Below are 17,741 nucleotides of genomic sequence, written 5' to 3' on the forward strand. Positions count from 1 at the left end.
AGCACACCGAGGTCGACTCTCCATCCGTTCTTGATCTTTCGCACGATCTTGATCCCTCGATAAACTCTCGAATCCACTCATCTACCATCATGTCATTGGCTAGTCCGACGAATACTCAGCCAGCTGGGTGGTATACTCAACAATAGTGAGTTTCTACCTTTTTTGATTGGCAAGCCAAAGAAAAATGAGGGGAAGAGGGGGGAAAGTAAAGGCGGCCGCGCCGTTTTGGCCATTCGGGTGGTGTTCGCTCTCTTCTTCTTCTTCTCTATCACATCACTAAGAATAGATCTTTGCTAACGGGCGGCGGCGTCGTTCATCCAATTCGATCCTGTCCTATTCTTTGCATCGGCACTCCTGTCAATCACCTGTACATATCCTTCCTCCTCCACCTTGACCCCGGCTGCTCGCTCAATGGCCACTCCCTCCACTCCTCGCAGTGCTGGCGCTTTCCGATCATCTCGACTTCGAGCTCCCTCCCTCTTACCCCAGGCGAGATTCACTGCGCTTCCCGTACAGCAGACCTTGGTCATTGATTCAGTGAGACGTGCAGGAGTCAACGGAGAGAACAAGGAGGATGGATCAACGACCAAACGAAGAGAGACCATCTTTGGTCCAGATGTAGGGGAAGACGATGAACCTGGTTGGACCAAACCTGAAGAAGGGGCTAGAGTCGATGTGGATGTAGTCAAGGGATGGGTGGAGAAGGCCAAATCTGAAGAGGTGAGTTGGACGCAACCGCTTGATGTTCGTTGGTCTCATTACTCACGGTAATTCAAGGGTCTTCACTCAACCACCACTCTACAAGCCTTGGTCAATCTGAAACGACCCACTCTCCTCCTTCAACATCTCGAAGCCGATCGACGAACGTCGATTGACAGCCATCCTGGCGGGGAAATCACGTCAGCCAATGATTCACGGGTGTCCGTCGCCTCACCCGTTCCGACCTCGAATCAACCTCTTCAACAACCTCTTCACGTGCTCAAATTCAACTATGATGCCACGACGCCATTGGTCAACATCACCTTGTCCATCTGTCCCGCTCCACCTCCTGCCATCGAATCGCCTGACGGCAAGTCCATCCCTTCATTGGCAGAAGAGGAACCTCGAGTCATTTACACAGGGACCCATCAAGGAGGTTTCAACCAAGTGTTTAATCTGGCCCCTGAATCAGCTCTGGATCTCTCATCCGCCATCGCACCTGCTCCTGGATCCCACGCCGAATCGCAAATCAGTCTAGATAAGAACCTCGTCTCGGATCCAACCCGAACATCAACCGATATCGAAACGGGAATGCAAACGATCAGTCTCTCAGGCGCTGGTCAACCTGATCTCGCGACTGTTCCCGAGGTGCCAAGCCAAGCGAACGGTAATGCCAGAGAAAGGGCCAATAGCTCAGGAAGGCGGTTTGGATTGTTCGGCAGGAGAAACCGTCAGACTGATCCAGAAACTGGCGGAATCGAAATGGAGAACAGGGAAGATGAGAGAGCAGAGGAGAATCAAGATCTAGACAAGGGACTGAGATTGTTGATCCGTCTCGAAGGTGTCGGAGCAGAGGGTGGGTACGACTGGCGGGCATGACGAGGCTTCTCTCTGATCCTTCTCTAGGTGCTCCGCTCAAGCGACGTAACGCTCAACTCACGCACATTCTCATTTCTGGCATGTGGTCACCTGATACTGCTTCCACCAATCCGATTGGTCAGCACAAGCAAGTATGGGTCGTCAAGGTCGTCCGAAGAGAGGCTTTGGTAAGCGCTCCGCAGGACGACGCAGTAAGCTGACTTGCATCTCTCGCCCAGATTGGCGCCCACACATTCCTCCTTAAAGAAATTTATGGTCTCTCTGCTACGCATCAATCATCGACACCTGCGTCGTACCCTCCCTCTGGAACGGATCAAGATCCATACAGCTCGACGCCTAACGAATGTATCGTCTGTCTGACATCGCCTCGAGACGTCGTCCTCCTGCCTTGTCGTCACTTGGTCGTCTGTCGCGAGTGTGCTGTCGGGATGGTTGAGTTTGGTGCTGGTGGAAAAGTTGCCAGACGAGAGGAAGCGCCTGCAGATGGAGATGCCGCGGGTGGTGAAGGGACAGGTACAGCTGGAGCTCCAGCTACCGGAGGTGGATCGACCCAACCGCCTGTCGCTGGAGGAACGACTGCCACCGGTCGCGAGAGGAGAAAGAAGAAGGCGAAAGGATGGTATTGTCCCGTCTGCCGACAGCGTGAGTCAAAGCCAAATTACTCCTTCATGTATGCTAATCGCTGGACTCTTCAGCCTATACTTCACTCTTGCGTCTCGCGCTACCCGCTTCTGACAAGCCAGAGACTGGAGCAGAATTGGCTAGGGCCCCCAGTCGAGCTCACTCGATCCGGTCGGTCAGAACTACACATACGATCCCTCCCACGCTTCCTGCAGGCGCAGAGGCCATGTTGGAGAAGCTTCGACCGAGTGATGCACAGGACGACGACGAGGAGGATGGAGACGAGCATCACGGCGAGGGATCTCGACCTCAATTCGTCGTCGGAGAGGACGAAGACAAGGCTATCGTGGGACATGAGGAGAATGTTGCAGAGTTGAGAAAGTCGGAGGAGAATAAAGGGTGGAAGGAGCACAGCGCGGTATGATGAGAGCGGCCGACTTTGTCTCAAATATCTTCATTTCACCCTCACACCCTCGTCTCCATTTTTCACGCTTCTTATTCTGGATAGGTATCGTCAATTGGGTTGTACGTTTCAGTAAGATGCAGTTGTGTTGAATCAATATGGGCACGAGCTGAACATGATTTCATTTGGGCCAAAATGTTTCTCAGCAAGAAGAAGCCTTCTTTATTTTGTAAATTTGAACCTTGCTCCGTACGACTGACTCGATTAGTCTCTCAACAATCACCTGCTCAGCTTTCCGCATCGATATCAAGCTTGAGGCATCTTCTGGGATGACATTCGTCCTACCTGGTGATGTGATCCCCACAGCGACCTCCCAAACGTCCTTTGGTCCAGGGCTGGCTCCTCTCGATACATCTAACCAAGCTGGACCATCTCGAGCTCGAGGCCAGTTCACTTCTTCGACATCGTCCGAAGGGAATTCCACCGAGTCTGCTAGAGTCGTCGCTACGAAGGCTGGGACTCTGGTGTCTAGTGATGGAAAGGGGAAGAAAGGTGGCGTATGGATTGAAAGCAATTCGAGACGGGTAAGTTTTGCTTGCTTGAGATCTTGTAGACGCCAGGGACCTATTTACTGAGAGTGGACGATCTGACCCACCCCTGAAACCCAGTATACTCCCGCTTCGCGCGATCTCGTATTGGGCACGATCATCGCTCGACATGCAGATGGATACAGGGTAGATATAGGCTCGGCGAGCATGGCATCCTTGGATGCGTTGGCTTTTGAGGGCGCTACCAAGAGGAGTAAACCGAATCTCAAGGTGGGTTTGATCGAACGTTGGTGGCGGGGGCTTCGTGCTCTGAGGGGACGCTCGCGCTGACTCTGACCGCCAACATAGGTCGGAACACTTATCTACGCTCGTGTATCACTCGCTTCGAGAGATATGGAACCGGAATTGGAATGCTTTGACCCAGCTACGGGTAAATCTGATGGGTTTGGAGAATTGAAAGAGGGTCTCGTGGTGGATTGTTCATTACAATTGTGTAGGCGGTGAGTCAGACGGCGGTCTTCAAAGCACTCGAATCTAGCGAAGACGCCACCACCACGACGCCGCAAGGGCTCACGCTCTGCAGCCTGTTGACACCCAAGAACCCTCTCCTTCCTATACTGGCGTCTGTCATCCCTTTTGAGATCGCCATTGGACTCAATGGACGAATATGGTTCAAATCGAGTTCTATAGATGAGACGATCGCACTGCAGCGGGTCATACAGGGTATAGACGATGGATCGCTAGCAGAGACAAAGGGAGAATTAGAAAAGGCTTTGAAAGCTTACATGGCATAGAGAAGCATGTTGCATGAACTGCAACTGTATAAATGGGCAGAAGTTCCCCATTCGTGGAGCACCAAGACTTCATCTGTCTTGTCGGTCACTGGGGGAATGCTCCTGCATCGATCGATGTCGAGAATCCTTGGCCTCGATCGATCGACCGGGAATCTGATGGTCGCTCAAAGGTACTTACTGGGGACTGGTTTGACAGCTTGTGGTCGTGTGTTCAAGGTCAACATCGAATTGATCAGATCAGGCTCAAAATACATGCAGTCATCAGAGTAGCAGCATCATTCAGCTCTATCCATGCCCGAAGAGCTGTTGTGGAATCACAGCTATGTACCACCTTCGACTGACCGTATCTGACCCCATCTGTTCTTCACGCCATGACCCTCGCCATTCACATTCAAAGGCTACCTTTGACGCTTCAGTCTGTACCTTGACAACCATCGATACATTGACAGGATGGAGTAGGCACTGATGCGTCGTTTGCTAGGGGGCAACCTGATGGATATAAACTATATAAACTGCTCTCAGACGGTGTCAACGCCAGTCGCTAACCAACCTTCCACTCGCGCCGAAGTCTCTCTCAAACAACCCATCTACAACACCTTTAATCAACACTTCTACAATGTCCAAGAACCAAGTTGCCGGAGGGTGAGTCGACTTCATGATCCTCATGCCACTCGCTGGACGGCAGCGCGTCCCAGCCAAATCTCTTTCCTTCCGCCACGTCTTCCTCACCCTTCTCGTCCCATGCTGAACTCGTCATATCAGCCACAAGGCAGCCATCAACAACGATTCCGTCCCAGAAGAATCCAAGGAGAACTCGAAAAGGTACCGGCTGGACAGACAGACATATTTCCTGGCTCATTCTCATGCTGACGTACCCTCTTAATTATCAGAGTTCTCGAGGAGATGGAGCAATCGGGTGAGGTAGAGGAGGACTCGGGAAACAAATCCAAGAACGAGGTGAGTCCGGGCGGGTGGGGTGAACTCAGCTGACCACGATCGACCTCAGAACAACGTCATTGGTGGACACAAAGCCACTCTGAAGAACCCCAATGTGGGTGAAGAGGCCAAAGAGCATTCTCGCGAAGTGAGTCAAATCTTGGGATCACCTTGGACTCAGCGCTGACCGTTGACAGGTGCTGAAAGAGCACGGCGTAGAGGTTGAAGAGTATAGCCAGTCAGGGGAGGAGACGTTCGTTAGGGGAACGTAATACGACAGAGTTAGTTTGGTATGCAGTGATGCATGATTAAGGAGAGGACTAGATGAGCTCCTTCCATTGCTTATCCCACCGGGGCTCCCCTGATCTCTCGAAACAGGGTTCTACTTCACTCAGAAGATCTCGCTAGCATCCAGTCGAGAAGACTGACGCTCGGAAGTGTTTACGGACCGCAATGAATGCAGACAGACTACTGAGCAGCTCCTAGATCTTACTGACTCGATGGAGCAACCTCTATGTGAAGACGGACATTCTCATCGAGTACACTGGAGTCACCGACTTGAATGTTTGTTGAGAACCTCCGAGGGGGCACTTGAACTGCATATGAGGCGGTGTACACCGGTACTAGCGTGTTCTGCATTGATGATGCAGATCACATCGCCGGTCCACCGTCCCGGTATGGAGTTGGGAGATGATCAGTGTGGCACGCCACGGACAGATGGATGGGTAGGGATCTGCAAAAAAAGACGCACGTTCGTTCCTGGCGGTGATCTGCAGTGTGATTCAAATTATTACCCGGCGGCTCCTCACTGCTCAAATTATCATCAGTCTTCGGGTGGCCCCACCCAAGGAGGCTAGAGAAAGGCGCTGATCGGTCATTTCGGGCATTGAGAGGGGCCATCAAGACACCTTGATCACCTACCCGAGGCACGTTGCCTAGCTGTGGTGTCGGTGGCGGTCTCTTCCGCCATTCTCTACGCAATGTAGATCCCCCAAGAGCTCCATGAATATCGAGTCCTTAGGAGATCGCTGTCAACCCTGTGAGACTAGGCTAGTGACTTGGATTCAATTTTGTTCGGGGATGGAATCTGGGTCGTCTTGCTCCAGCAATCACTTTCGGGCACGACGGTCAATCTGGTCTTCACTCCAAGGAATGGTCCGACCTGTAGAGGCTGCCACTCCACAGGTCAGACGCATCAACTATGGAGGTCTCAAAAGATATAAGAAGGCGACATGTTCAACGTCTTCCTTCCTTCCTCATCAACCAACTCACCTTCACAACTTCACATCCACACAACCACTGAAAATTAAACAAACTCACACACAAACTCTTCATCATGTTGTCCATTGTCAGCCTTGCCGTCCTCGCCAGTACGGCTCTCGCCAAACCCATCATGCTCCCCACTTACAACGCCTCGGAGATCTTTGGAGGCAAAGGAATGCGACCCAGTTACAACTACACCGGGCTTCCTCCTCATGAGCAAGGTTTCCAACAAGGTGCCTATGGACCGGCTGCCCATCCTCTGGAGGCTCGACAGGGAGCATCTGGCTGGGGATCCAACGGTGCGGGAGGTTGTTCAGTCTCTCGCGAACTGGCCACCAACCCGACTAACGCTGCATCTGGCGATGGTGACCCTCACCAGAACTACTGGCACGTCCAGCTCAGCGAACCTATCAGCTGTGGAGGCGGTGGATGCTCAGTCGACGAGACGCAGACCAAGTCTTTGACCATCGGCTTCTCTATCGGAACGAACAGTAACTTCAAACCTGGTGGTAACGCCGTCTGGTTCCAGCCATCATTCTCAGTACAAGAGCAATGGCAAACTGGTAACCAATACCAATGTGATGGTAACCCAAACGGACGAGTCGCTATCTGGCAGAACGTTGCCCACACGGCAGTAAGTGCAATACCAACCAACCTCTCGAAAAGCAAGTCATTGACCTCTTTCCTACAGTACAGTGTAGCCAACACTCCTTCCGGTAACTGTGGAGAATCGAACAGCGACTACGACACTTACGTCAACATCTACCGAGCCCCAAATCAGCAGAACCAGGGAGGTGGATTCTACTGCGTCCGAGATGATGGATCTGGCTACGTCCGCAACCAAGGTGACGGATACTGGGAGGGAGGATGTGCCGGTGGCCCTCAGCCCTACTGCGGAAACGGTCAATCTCCTTAGATGATGTGTCATGTGATTTTGACATCTCGCAATGTACCACAGTACGAAAGATAGATATGTTCGCAGAAATATACGCAGAATGAATAAATGTCATGATTCCGAGTTATGATTCCGAATCCAACAAAAAGTGAACACCATCCTTGCAGGATGGAGATGGCATTTGAGGGTATGGCAATCAACAGTGGCACGACAGTATGCTGAAGATATCCGAACGAGAGGCCGCCTCTCATTCGTCTTAACTGCTCACTGAACAAGATCTGCCGTACTCTACCGTATCCATACGTACCGCAAGAGTGGCACCTCCAACCCTTCGATCGCCACAATTGTGCTAGAGACCTCCATCGTGAGACCATGCATTCCCGTCGACGGTTCTCCACCGTTTGCCCTGGATGCTGCTTCCGAACAGAGGGAATCCTCGACGCGCCCCCATAAATTTGCGCCGATACCTCGGGAGATTCATGTCAAGGACGGATGCCAACGTGCCAGCAGTGGGCGAGAGTGAGTCAGATTTCTCGCCGGCCAAGCCTCACTTCCCTGGCAAAGTGGGACTTCGTCAAAGTGGCGAAGCAGACTGCCGTGAATGTCGTCGTCTGACAAGCCCCGGCGGGGATCCTGCGTTGCACGTGTTTCAAGACTGCCAGAGGACTCTCACAAGACGCACGGAGGTGAGTCAATTGTCACGGGGAGTCAATTTTTTTCCTCTCCTTAACAAGGATAGAATGGGGCACAAGGCAAGCAAGAGCAGGTCGAATCCAGCTGCGCATGTCAAAGCTGTGAAGTGAGTTGGATGTATAGACTCTGCAGACTTATAAAGGGCATACAATCGATGTCTCTTGCCGTTCGAGGACCTATGTACCTGCTACAATCGAAGCCAGCTCTGAGAATCTGATCGATATACAGCATCTCGATTCATGGAGATCTTTCCTCCTCACCAGGCCTCCAGTCGAGAAAATGTCTGCGCACACGTTCTTGCGTTATGGTTGGCAACCTCGTGAGCGAATCAGGAAACGAGTCAACTGTCATGTGGGTGTGGCATCTCGGTCTGAATGGGACGGACGAATTAACTCCTCGCTCAATCCCACGATTTGGATCATGAAACATTCGACCAAGGATCCTGCAAAGAGTCACCACTTTTCAATAGCTCCCCGTGACTCCTTGCTTGTTCTGCAGGATCCTGCTACCTCTCCTGCACCCTGCACATCTGCTTCGTCCGCCAACCTGACTTTTTTTTGAAAGCTATCCGGCGAGCGCCGCCTCCCGTGACGTCGTGTTGCTCATGGACCCTGGTTCCGCTTTGCTATATCCCATTCATCCCATTCATCTCCTTCACGATACCTCTCATTGTCCGATGGTTGAAGGGCAGCGAGAGAGAGCGAGCAGATCACGAGGGCTATCCTTTGCGTGAATTCTCTAGAAACGAGTTGCAGGGGCAGGAAGTTATAAGGTCACGCATTCCGGCAAGAACACCATGGACACACTCTCCATCTTTCCTTCCCACTTCCCAACTACATCCAACTCTTATTCTATTCACGTATAGACTTTGCTCGTTACGAAAAACACTCTGGATCCGTCGCTTCATCATGGCCGCAGATCTCAGATCATTTCTTGGAGGATTTGCTGCTTGCCTCGTTGTTGTGGTAGGCATCCTCCTCCACTCTTTCATCTTTGATCCTCGCCCGTACGTCTGGTCCTTCGTGACTGGGGCGGGATCAGTCATCTGCGGGTATAGCTTCGTGAAGTACTGTGAGTCATGATGATGAAGACTAGTGTGAATGGTAAAGCTGAGACCTTTGTAGATGCTGCTAAGAAGGCGGAGGCCATCTTGCAGTCCGAAGCGAAACCTATCGTCCTTGTCCAACCTCGGATCATCCATGGCGAACACGCAGTACTGATATCTGGATGGATCAGTGTGAGGAGACAATTCGCCCCAAAAGACGGATTCTGGTCACTGTACTCCTCCAGCAGATTCACGAGCTCGGATTACTCCATCCTAGAAAAGGAGACGTCCTCCATCGCTGGCACCAGTGTCAAGGGCAACACTGGCACTGAGGCCGCGAGGATGATTGGTTCATACCGAACCATTGCAGAGCTCAAAGGACAGGAGAAGTCCCAGAATGCCAACGATCTCTACTATGCCGAGATCAAGGGCAGGACGTTGTCACTTTACGAGGACGAAACGATGACTACGCGCATCACCCAGGTTTCTCTGAAATCACGGACTGTCTCTATCGAAAACAAGCGCGGCGCTTTCGATGGCAAAGACAGTCAGATGTTCAACAAGAGAAACATGATCGTGCTCAAATCTGTCGAGTCTTCGTCCTCGTCCTCGGAGAGCGACAGTGATGAGTCTGCATCAAAGTCTGGCCCCAAGAAAGACTTTGATGGTTCGACCATCTACTTGGGCGGATGTACATCGTTGTCGGCGTAAGCTACTGCGTGTATGCTCTTCGTGCAGATCCTGATGCCCAAATCTCTCAGCTTCGAGGACTGGTACCTGGCCTTGGTGCACGTCTGTAAAAACGGTGCGGACGCGATGCAAGTCTTCAACCTCAGCGACTGGCAGAGGCTGGCCAAAATGGTCGACACTGAGACCGATGTCGGTCAGTCGAGGTGGCTGAATGCATTCGTGGGTCGAGTATTCTATGGATGGTACAAAACGAGGGCATTAGAAGAGGTGAGCGCTTCGCCATGCGATTCCTGTGCCTGACTCTCCTTAGGCCGTTCTCGCAAAGTTGTCGAACAAGATCGCCCGACTAGATCCGAATCCTTACCTGAAGGATATTGCGGTGACAGAGTTCAATATCGGGACCACACCTCCTTGGTGAGTTGAAATGTCTTCCAGAGTACTAGTCGGATTATCGCTCACGATCCCCTTCAAGGTTCTCGAATCCTGTGCTAAAAGCCACTGATAGTGATGGCTCGGTGTCTTTCGTCGTGAAGGTCCGGTATCAGCCCAATCTCGACGAGCCTAACGGCGCCTTGAGAATAACTGGGTCTGCAACCTTTCCGGTCCGGCTTTATGTGAAAGACTTTAACCCGACCATCACTATCTCGGCGACGCTGCAATACTTGGAAGGCGACATGGAATTCCTTATCAAAGGTCCGCCTTCCAACAGAGTCTGGTACGGGTTCATCACCCCACCGAAGCTGCAATTAGATATTGCACCTCATGGGACGACCCTTCGGGCGATCGGCAACGTAAGCGCAGTGAAAAACATAGCCAACAAATTTATCCTCGACGCGGTGAGTCATGATCATGCGGACATGCCAGGCCTGCGTGCTGATCAGCCTATCTAGCTCGTCAAATCCGTCGTCTTGCCGAACATGGACGATACGGCCTTTTTCGATACGGCCAATGAACCAATTCGAGGCGGAATCTTTTCCTACCTGGCGAGAGAGATCCCATCCCATCCTCTCAGTGAGCCCGTGATTCCGCCAGTCTCCACCTCGTCGTCGCTTCAGCAAAAAGCAGAGCTGCTGAGGAAACGATTCGGCAAGTCCAGAGCCACCTTACCCGCCAATGGTAATGTGGAGGAGGTTATTCCAAGAGTCGACTCAGCGCCCGCGGATATGGTGCGACCGACATCCAGGTCGATGACCAAGGCTTCCAGTCGGATGTTTGGTTGGACGGCGAAGTCGAGGTCCAGGTCCAGGGAAGAGGCTGTCGTGGAGGATGATCGCAAAACTGTCAAGTCTGTAGCGACGACCCTGACTATGGAGAGATCGCCAGCTCAACCCGAGGCGACTTCCTCCGAGGTCTCCCTCCAGTCGACAGAGTCAGCTCCGACGGTTTTCACGGCCACTGCAATCACCCACGAGCCACTCTCTCGTTCTTCTTCCAACGAGTCGTCATCATCGAAGTCCCTCCAAAAAGTCATGTCGGGCATCATGCGCGTCTCGTCGAAAGAGGGTAAGCCGAGGCCCGTCTCACCCCCGAAGCCGAAAACAGCACCGACCCCGCCTCTGAAGCCAGAAGAGGACTCCCCAGAGCGTCCAACTGCTTCCCTGTTCTCGGCTCTTCGATCCAGGGACAAGAGTCAGCCTCTCTCCTCGCAGGCGAATTCGGTGATGCAGACTGGATTGGCGTCTTGGAGGGATATGAGGGCTCGTCGGGCGGAAAAGCACGGGCACGCGGCTGAAAAGCCGCCTGCCTTGTATCGACCTCTGGACGCGGACGAGGTCGCTATGGCGGCTCACACTCGGACAGGAAGCTCCTCTGGGTCCCTCGAGCGGACAGTGTCGCCAACTATGACACTGCAGGAGCGATTGAATGCCACCGTGCAGGCGACTTCGGCCATCCCCGTGCAGCAATCCTCGTCTTCGACTTCGAACACCGCCAATCGGGATCGAGCATCGTCTTCCGCCTCGAATTCCCGAGGTAATCGACCCTCTCTGGTTGGATCCCCATCTCAGAAACCAGCTCAAGCATCTACCTCGCTTCCAACGGGTGGTTGGACGCTGGAATCTTCGGGTCCGACAACGGACGTCACGATGCCGATACTGCCAGACCCGAGGGGGGATTCTCAACGGCCTCCTCAGAGCTCACCGGCCTCCAGCACGGTCTCTAAGCAGCCATCCGCTGGCAAAAGCATGATTGTCCCGAGGGTTCCGAAGCGGCCGGGCCAGGTCGTGGGGATCGGGTCGTTTGGTGAAGGCAAGGTGACCCGGAGATTTTCGGCAGGCGATGAGGGCGTTGAGGATGGTGGTGGTGGAGGCAAGCCTGGTGTCCAGAGGTCTATAGCGGACGACGCGAAGTCTGAGAAAGGAGGCGAGGAGAAGCAGGTGGGCTTCACAAGCATCTCACATCCCTGACAGACTCTCAGGCGTCTGTGGATGGGATCTCCGCGACGACCCAGACTATCACAACCACAACGGCTGCGACGACTCAGACAAAGTCAGCAAGTGTTCCGCTGCCCAAGTCGAGCCAAATTCAGCCTTCTGAGGACTCCAGGGATGAGGTAGAATCGATACCGGCGAGGGACAGTGAGACCTCGGCATCAGAGTCGATCAACGCAACTACAGGCGCCACCTCAGCTCCATCTGTCTCTCCCGCCATGCCGTCAACACCTCCTCAACCGAGTCATGAGGATCTTGAGAGCTCCTCAGCTGAGACAGGGACATCAGGAAACATTGCCAGATCGCCCGAAGACTCTGGCTCGAGCCAGTTCAATGGTATGGAGGGTACCTTGGATGACCCGCCTCTCCAATCACCCGCCGAACAGAATTTACGGCGGTTAGTCCGTGAATCAACCGCAGAGCCGTGACGGGATTTTGGCTGGGTATCGATCGTCGGAACGGGATAATCCCCTGCATTCCTATGCTTGTACTAGTCTAAAATTATCTAGTTGTATCTTCTTACATGGAGCTTGGAACTGGTTGCGTGAACCTTGTCCTGCAGTCTTATCCCGTTCGTCCGGAGATTTGGACCTGACGCCACAGTGAGATTGAGTGGTCTAATTTTGGATTTCTGCATCGGGATGATGCATGTCTTGCGCAGCTCAATGTTCGACAGCGATCCGCGAAAGAGCTTGATGAGAGGACGGTAACGCACTCAAGTTGGTCAAGGAGGCATAGCAGCAGGGGATACATCTCCGTGACGAGAAGACAGCAGCGGGTATTTGAGCAATCAACGATGTCTGTCGCTCCATCGTCTAGGACGTCTTCGACGTACGAGACTGTAGTGATTTCCCTCGTTGCGTTTGGGTTGATCGGTCTGGGCTCATTATCCTTGGTCATACGGAAGAAGAGGCAGAGGGACTTTCTGGCCGGTGTAGAAGCTGGTCGGACCATGAGGATCCCGACTCGTGAGTTGTTCCGTTGACGGCAGGCTATCGACAACGGACTGATTTGCATCAGGATCCAATAACGCTCGATGGGTCCAGCTGTCGAACGGTCAAATGGTGGAAATGCAGAACAATAGCTCGATTGAGAATCCCAAAGAAGGGTTCGTCGGACGACAGCCAGAGATTTGGGATTCAAAGCTGGAGACAGACGATCTCGAGGAACCCGTGGACGAGAAGACGACGACGTTGTCATCGAGCATCGGCCTCACCTTGAGAGCTAATTCTGTCGATGGTTGGAATGTAGGTCAATCTGTTGGGCTCGTAGGCCGCTGCTTACGCTTACGTCGTATCATGGTGATCTCTAGCCCATGTCTGTCGTTATACCCGACTTCAAACTGCCTCAGCCCCGTACTCTGACCCCCAATTCCATGTCGACTCGTACGCCACAGCAAAACGGAACGACAGAATCAGATATAGAGCTTAACCTTCTCCTTCTCATGCCGGACGAATCGACCCTGTCCAACCTACAAGACATTCCACCTGGTCACGATTTGGATATGGGAGAAAAAATCCCACCCATCATGATTGCTTCAACGAGGATGCCGGTATCGGTGACTGCTGCAGGTCAGGCTCAATGGAACCGTATTTGTAGGGATATCGATAAGAGAGCACCGCCCAGGGTCGATGCCTCTCGGCCAAGCGAAATCAGGTACGAGCGGGCGGATGGCTTTAGGCGATGAAGGTGACCAAGGGCAATACAATACGTACATAGAACATTATCACTGTAGCATCGTTAAACCACATCTCAACTGTATCATCGTAATGTCATAGTAGGTTCTCCACAAAGGAGCCCTCGGAACTTCAATCGTCATCGTCGTCGATGAGCTCCGCCTCAGAATCGTCACCGTCGTCATGGCCATACAAGGCTTTTCGCTTTTCAGCAGCATCACATAGCTTTTGCAATCGAGGATCGTCCTAAATTTTCGAAAGGTTTAGTCAGCCAGGGTTCCCTTCTTCTTTACCTCCATCCCTCACCTTAAGATCGTGCCTTGCCAGCTTCTCTTTACATCCGCTGACGGGACAATTGATCGTACTCGCGGCCGCCCGAGCCCTTTGCTGGTCAAACATTTCAAGTATCGCCTGTCTGGAAAACGAGTGTTTACAGGTGACACTAAGGGGGGGGCTCAGTGTGGATCTTCGATAAGAACAATGCCAGGTCACTACGAACCTGGTGACAGCCTCCTTGAAGGGCAGTAGCGTGATCGGGCACCTGTATGTTTGAACCATACTGCCCATCTCAAAGTCTTCGTCTGACTCATCTCCGTCCTCTTTAGGAAGGTAGAATGTAATTGGCGGTCCACCTTCCTCATGATTAATTTCCTGCATATATGTCAGCGAACGTCTATGGTCTTTGCCAGATCAGACCAATTCACCCAGATCAGAGCGCGGAAGGATTGGTAGTCTTCAGATTCTTTGACTGCAATGGGTTTCAGCTCTCCTGCTGTGAGATAAACGGTGGAGCCTCACACTTTGCTCTCGCCGTCTTGGCCTCGTACTGCGCGGACAGCTCTGCACATCTGTTCTCGTAGTAACTGTCCGCGTCGACCTGATTTTCATGAATCGTTGACCGCGCTGCCCAAGATCAGTCCACTCACAAGCTCCTCATTTGCCCTGAGCTTCAATGACATCTCCCCAAGCACATCGTGCTGGATCTGGATGAGCTGTCTCTGTTCGAGATTCCGCAGAAAATTCTTCTCAATGCTCTTGATCATCTATATTCACTCTAGTCAGGCTAGATCACCGGAAAATCGCGAACTTACATCATCGTCCTCGCTGCACTCTTCAATTTCTCTTGCCAAATCTCGCGCTCGTTCCAATCCTTCGTTGATTTCCACGATCACCTGCGTCAAATCTGCCTGAAGTTTGATGATCTATACCATAAGATCAGCTCTATGATACTCACAATCGTCAGAATCGCACACACCTTGTTGATTAACGCCGTAGATTTGACGATGGGGCGGTTCACAAAGGTTGCATTTGTCCATCCTGCTTCAACTAAGATACGAGGTTTGGCTTGCCGCTCTGACTCTTCCTCGTCACTCTCTGTCTCGCCGTTTGGCCGAGGAGACCTTTGAGATGGTTCGTTCTGCCGCCTTGTCCTCGATGAGGATGCTACTGCGTTGGCCATGGTGAATGCAATTTCAACACTGGTAGAAAGTAGATTCTCGACACAGCGAGCGAGCCGCGCGCCGATCATGCGATCGAGGACAAAGTCACGTGATTGTCACACGCGACGCGTTTCCGACATTGACCAGAGTTGACGAATGTTCAACCACTTGAATATCCATTCATCGTTCGTTGAGGGTCAGTCATCGATATCACTTGCTTATTGATCGCACAATCATGTCTGGACTACTCACAACTGGGTTTTGTGAACTCATACATACCAGCGCATCAGATCCTAAAGATGTCATCCCAATCGTCCAGATTCTCAACATCAAAAAAATCAGTGGTCAAGGTCAAGACAAGGACAGATATCGGTGAGTAGAGCGCTGAGAGCTGAAGTATAGTGCATTGCTGAAAGAAGGTCAGTGTGATCATATCCGATGGCAAATACTTCACCCAGGGAATGCTAGCGACGCAGAACAATCCCCTCGTCGAGTCAAAGCAGATTGACAAAAACACTGTCGTCAAGCTCACTCAATTTGCGTCTAACTCTGTCCAAGGTAGAAAGTGAGTGATCAATGCCGATACGTACGAATGCTGACTGACCTCTCCTCTCCAGACTCATCATCATTCTCGCTCTGGAACCCGTAGAATACAACGGCGATAAGATTGGTAACCCTACAAATTTGGAAAAGGCCGAGATCAGCTCTGCAACGCATACCAACGGAGGTGCACCACCTCCAAATGGCGCTTCTGGAGGGGCTTCAGCTCCTCTGAGGGCTGCTCCAAGTCGAGCCGCGCAGGGTGGAAGGGACGTTGGACCCCTGTTCCCCATTGAGCGATTAAGTCCGTACCAGAACAAGTGGGTGGCAACGGAAACACTGTCTCGGAATTAACCTGACTGCTTGCTGTCTAGGTGGACTATCAAAGCTCGAGTTACTGCAAAATCAGAGATCAAACATTGGTCCAACCAGAGGGGAGATGGAAAGCTGTTCAATGTCACCTTCATGGATGAGACGGTGTGTCTGATCATCTCGACCTGACTAATGCTCAATCAGGGAGAGATTCGAGCGACAGGCTTCAATGAGACCGTCGACACATTCTACGAGATGCTGCAGGAGGGCAAGGTGAAGAGATGCGGGTAGTGATATTGTTCGGCTCTGACACCAATAGGTGTACTTTGTATCCCGCGCCAGAGTCAACATCGCAAAGAAGCAGTTCAACAATGTCAATAATGACTATGAGATCGCTTTCGAAAGAGACACCGAGATTGAGGCTGTGAGTAGGATGGCAGAGTTGGAAGCGCGTGGCTGACCTCAGCAGTGTGATGACGAGTCGGTTCCGAAAATGAAGTACAATTTCACTAGCATAGGTGATCTAGAAAGTCTTCAGAAGGACGAGATGTGCGGTGAGTGTTCAGGACTTGGGTTCTGGCCGTGCCAAACTGACTTTCTCAGATGTCATCGGCATCGTCAAGGAGGTCCACGAGCTTGGCTCGGTCACTTCCAAAGCAACCAACAAACCATTCGCCAAACGAGACATTCAACTTGTTGATCAATCTGGTCAATCTGTCCGTCTAACATTGTGGGGAAAACAAGCGGAGAACTTTGAGCACAAGGATGAACCCGTCATTGCCTTCAAGGGCGTAAAAGTCGGAGATTTTGGAGGTCGATCACTGTCCATGTTCTCATCAGCTACCATGTCTTTGGAACCCGATATCCCAGAAGCTCATCAATTGCGCGGATGGTGAGTCATCCTTTACTCCTAATACAAGCACAGCTGAGATTCTCCAGGTTTGAGGCGGAAGGACGCAATAAACAGTTCACTGCTTACACCAACACCAACGTCACACGGACAGAGAACGCCGTAGCCAACCCGTCCGAGTTGAAGACCATCGGCCAAGTCAAGGACGAACAACTAGGCATGAACGACAAGACAGAGTACTTTTCGACCTCGGCAACTGTTGCATTCATTAAGCAAGAGACATTTGCGTATCCCGCTTGTGCCAATCCTGATGGCTGCAACAAGAAGGTGATGGACAGTGGATCAGGATGGGTGTGTGAGAAATGCGAAAGGACGTGGGAGAACCCGATCTGGAGGTGAGTGGTATCGCTCGATTCGGACCGAGAGACAGCGCTGACAGCACTAGATACATCCTCCAGATGAATATCATGGATCACGTTGGGAGTATCTGGATCACCGGGTTCAACGAGGTCGCTGAGCAAATCATGGGTATCCCAGCAAATGATCTCACGGGCCTGAAGGTGCGTCTCTGAGCAACTCAGAGCTTTGGTCTGACATACTCTGCAGGAAGGAGGAGACGAGTCCAAATTCGGCTCCTATTTCCAAAAAGCTGTTGGTCAGACATTTACTTTCCAGATGATGGCCAAGCAGGACTCCTTCAACGTGAGCATCTGTGATCAACGTGCTTTGAGCTTGCGCTGAAAAAGTCTATCAGGACCAACCGCGAGTACGATATCAATGCCGTCGAGTCTCAGAACCGGACTTTGTCTCCGAGTCGGCTCGGCTTGTACAGCAGATCAATCTCATGGGCTAGAGCTCAGTGGTTAATGACTTCGAAAACCGGAGGCTGGCGCCTGTAGGGACCTGCTATTGTACAGATATACTATGTATAGGTGTTCGCAAGAGGATCAGCTGCTTAGATCTGACCCTGCCCACACGCATGCTGTTGTTGAGCATCGAACTCTCGGTACGGAGGCCATGCAGGGGGCT

The 17,741-nt window shown here is 52.0% G+C and overlaps 8 protein-coding genes across 8 annotated transcripts; 7 read left to right on the plus strand and 1 right to left on the minus strand.

The window, feature by feature from the left end:
- Window positions 1-83: 83 nt before the first annotated feature.
- BD324DRAFT_263320 (hypothetical protein) lies at window positions 84-2,786 on the plus strand. Its single transcript, XM_022012320.1, has 5 exons — window positions 84-720; window positions 778-1,555; window positions 1,606-1,745; window positions 1,797-2,220; window positions 2,274-2,786. The coding sequence occupies exons 1-5, from the start codon at window positions 412-414 to the stop codon at window positions 2,621-2,623; spliced, it is 2,001 nt and encodes a 666-aa protein (XP_021873955.1). The 5' UTR covers window positions 84-411; the 3' UTR covers window positions 2,624-2,786.
- Window positions 2,787-2,802: 16 nt separating this feature from the next.
- On the plus strand, window positions 2,803-4,250 carry BD324DRAFT_616657 (hypothetical protein). The gene is made up of 4 exons (XM_022014843.1): window positions 2,803-3,186; window positions 3,271-3,420; window positions 3,499-3,650; window positions 3,734-4,250. The coding sequence occupies exons 1-4, from the start codon at window positions 2,932-2,934 to the stop codon at window positions 3,942-3,944; spliced, it is 768 nt and encodes a 255-aa protein (XP_021873956.1). The 5' UTR covers window positions 2,803-2,931; the 3' UTR covers window positions 3,945-4,250.
- A 3-nt stretch (window positions 4,251-4,253) lies between these two features.
- On the plus strand, window positions 4,254-5,200 carry BD324DRAFT_616662 (Conidiation protein 6-domain-containing protein). Its single transcript, XM_022014844.1, has 5 exons — window positions 4,254-4,586; window positions 4,707-4,766; window positions 4,835-4,901; window positions 4,951-5,028; window positions 5,078-5,200. Exons 1-5 carry the CDS (start codon window positions 4,561-4,563, stop codon window positions 5,150-5,152), a joined length of 306 nt encoding a protein of 101 aa, XP_021873957.1. The 5' UTR covers window positions 4,254-4,560; the 3' UTR covers window positions 5,153-5,200.
- A 1,016-nt stretch (window positions 5,201-6,216) lies between these two features.
- Window positions 6,217-7,059, plus strand: BD324DRAFT_648775 (hypothetical protein; the record flags this gene model as incomplete). The annotated part of the gene is made up of 2 exons (XM_022017882.1): window positions 6,217-6,777; window positions 6,835-7,059. 2 exons carry the CDS (start codon window positions 6,217-6,219, stop codon window positions 7,057-7,059), a joined length of 786 nt encoding a protein of 261 aa, XP_021873958.1.
- Window positions 7,060-8,639: 1,580 nt separating this feature from the next.
- On the plus strand, window positions 8,640-12,323 carry BD324DRAFT_648776 (hypothetical protein; the record flags this gene model as incomplete). The annotated part of the gene is made up of 7 exons (XM_022017883.1): window positions 8,640-8,802; window positions 8,856-9,483; window positions 9,538-9,733; window positions 9,777-9,880; window positions 9,939-10,302; window positions 10,357-11,841; window positions 11,883-12,323. The coding sequence occupies 7 exons, from the start codon at window positions 8,640-8,642 to the stop codon at window positions 12,321-12,323; spliced, it is 3,381 nt and encodes a 1,126-aa protein (XP_021873959.1).
- A 368-nt stretch (window positions 12,324-12,691) lies between these two features.
- BD324DRAFT_648777 (hypothetical protein) lies at window positions 12,692-13,582 on the plus strand (the record flags this gene model as incomplete). Its single annotated transcript, XM_022017884.1, has 3 exons — window positions 12,692-12,863; window positions 12,916-13,142; window positions 13,208-13,582. 3 exons carry the CDS (start codon window positions 12,692-12,694, stop codon window positions 13,580-13,582), a joined length of 774 nt encoding a protein of 257 aa, XP_021873960.1.
- A 28-nt stretch (window positions 13,583-13,610) lies between these two features.
- Window positions 13,611-15,063, minus strand: BD324DRAFT_616669 (hypothetical protein). Its single transcript, XM_022014845.1, has 7 exons — window positions 14,827-15,063; window positions 14,663-14,773; window positions 14,498-14,614; window positions 14,370-14,448; window positions 14,276-14,319; window positions 13,878-14,222; window positions 13,611-13,817 (listed from the first exon to the last, which is right to left on the minus strand). Exons 1-7 carry the CDS (start codon window positions 15,028-15,030, stop codon window positions 13,704-13,706), a joined length of 1,014 nt encoding a protein of 337 aa, XP_021873961.1. The 5' UTR covers window positions 15,031-15,063; the 3' UTR covers window positions 13,611-13,703.
- A 112-nt stretch (window positions 15,064-15,175) lies between these two features.
- BD324DRAFT_616671 (hypothetical protein) lies at window positions 15,176-17,657 on the plus strand. The gene is made up of 12 exons (XM_022014846.1): window positions 15,176-15,382; window positions 15,435-15,575; window positions 15,628-15,870; window positions 15,925-16,027; window positions 16,067-16,135; window positions 16,182-16,286; window positions 16,332-16,416; window positions 16,466-16,754; window positions 16,802-17,107; window positions 17,158-17,272; window positions 17,319-17,414; window positions 17,467-17,657. The coding sequence occupies exons 1-12, from the start codon at window positions 15,246-15,248 to the stop codon at window positions 17,563-17,565; spliced, it is 1,788 nt and encodes a 595-aa protein (XP_021873962.1). The 5' UTR covers window positions 15,176-15,245; the 3' UTR covers window positions 17,566-17,657.
- Window positions 17,658-17,741: the final 84 nt, after the last annotated feature.

This window comes from Kockovaella imperatae (assembly GCF_002102565.1).
Source record: "Kockovaella imperatae strain NRRL Y-17943 chromosome Unknown BD324scaffold_2, whole genome shotgun sequence".
Lineage (NCBI taxonomy): Eukaryota > Fungi > Basidiomycota > Tremellomycetes > Tremellales > Cuniculitremaceae > Kockovaella > Kockovaella imperatae.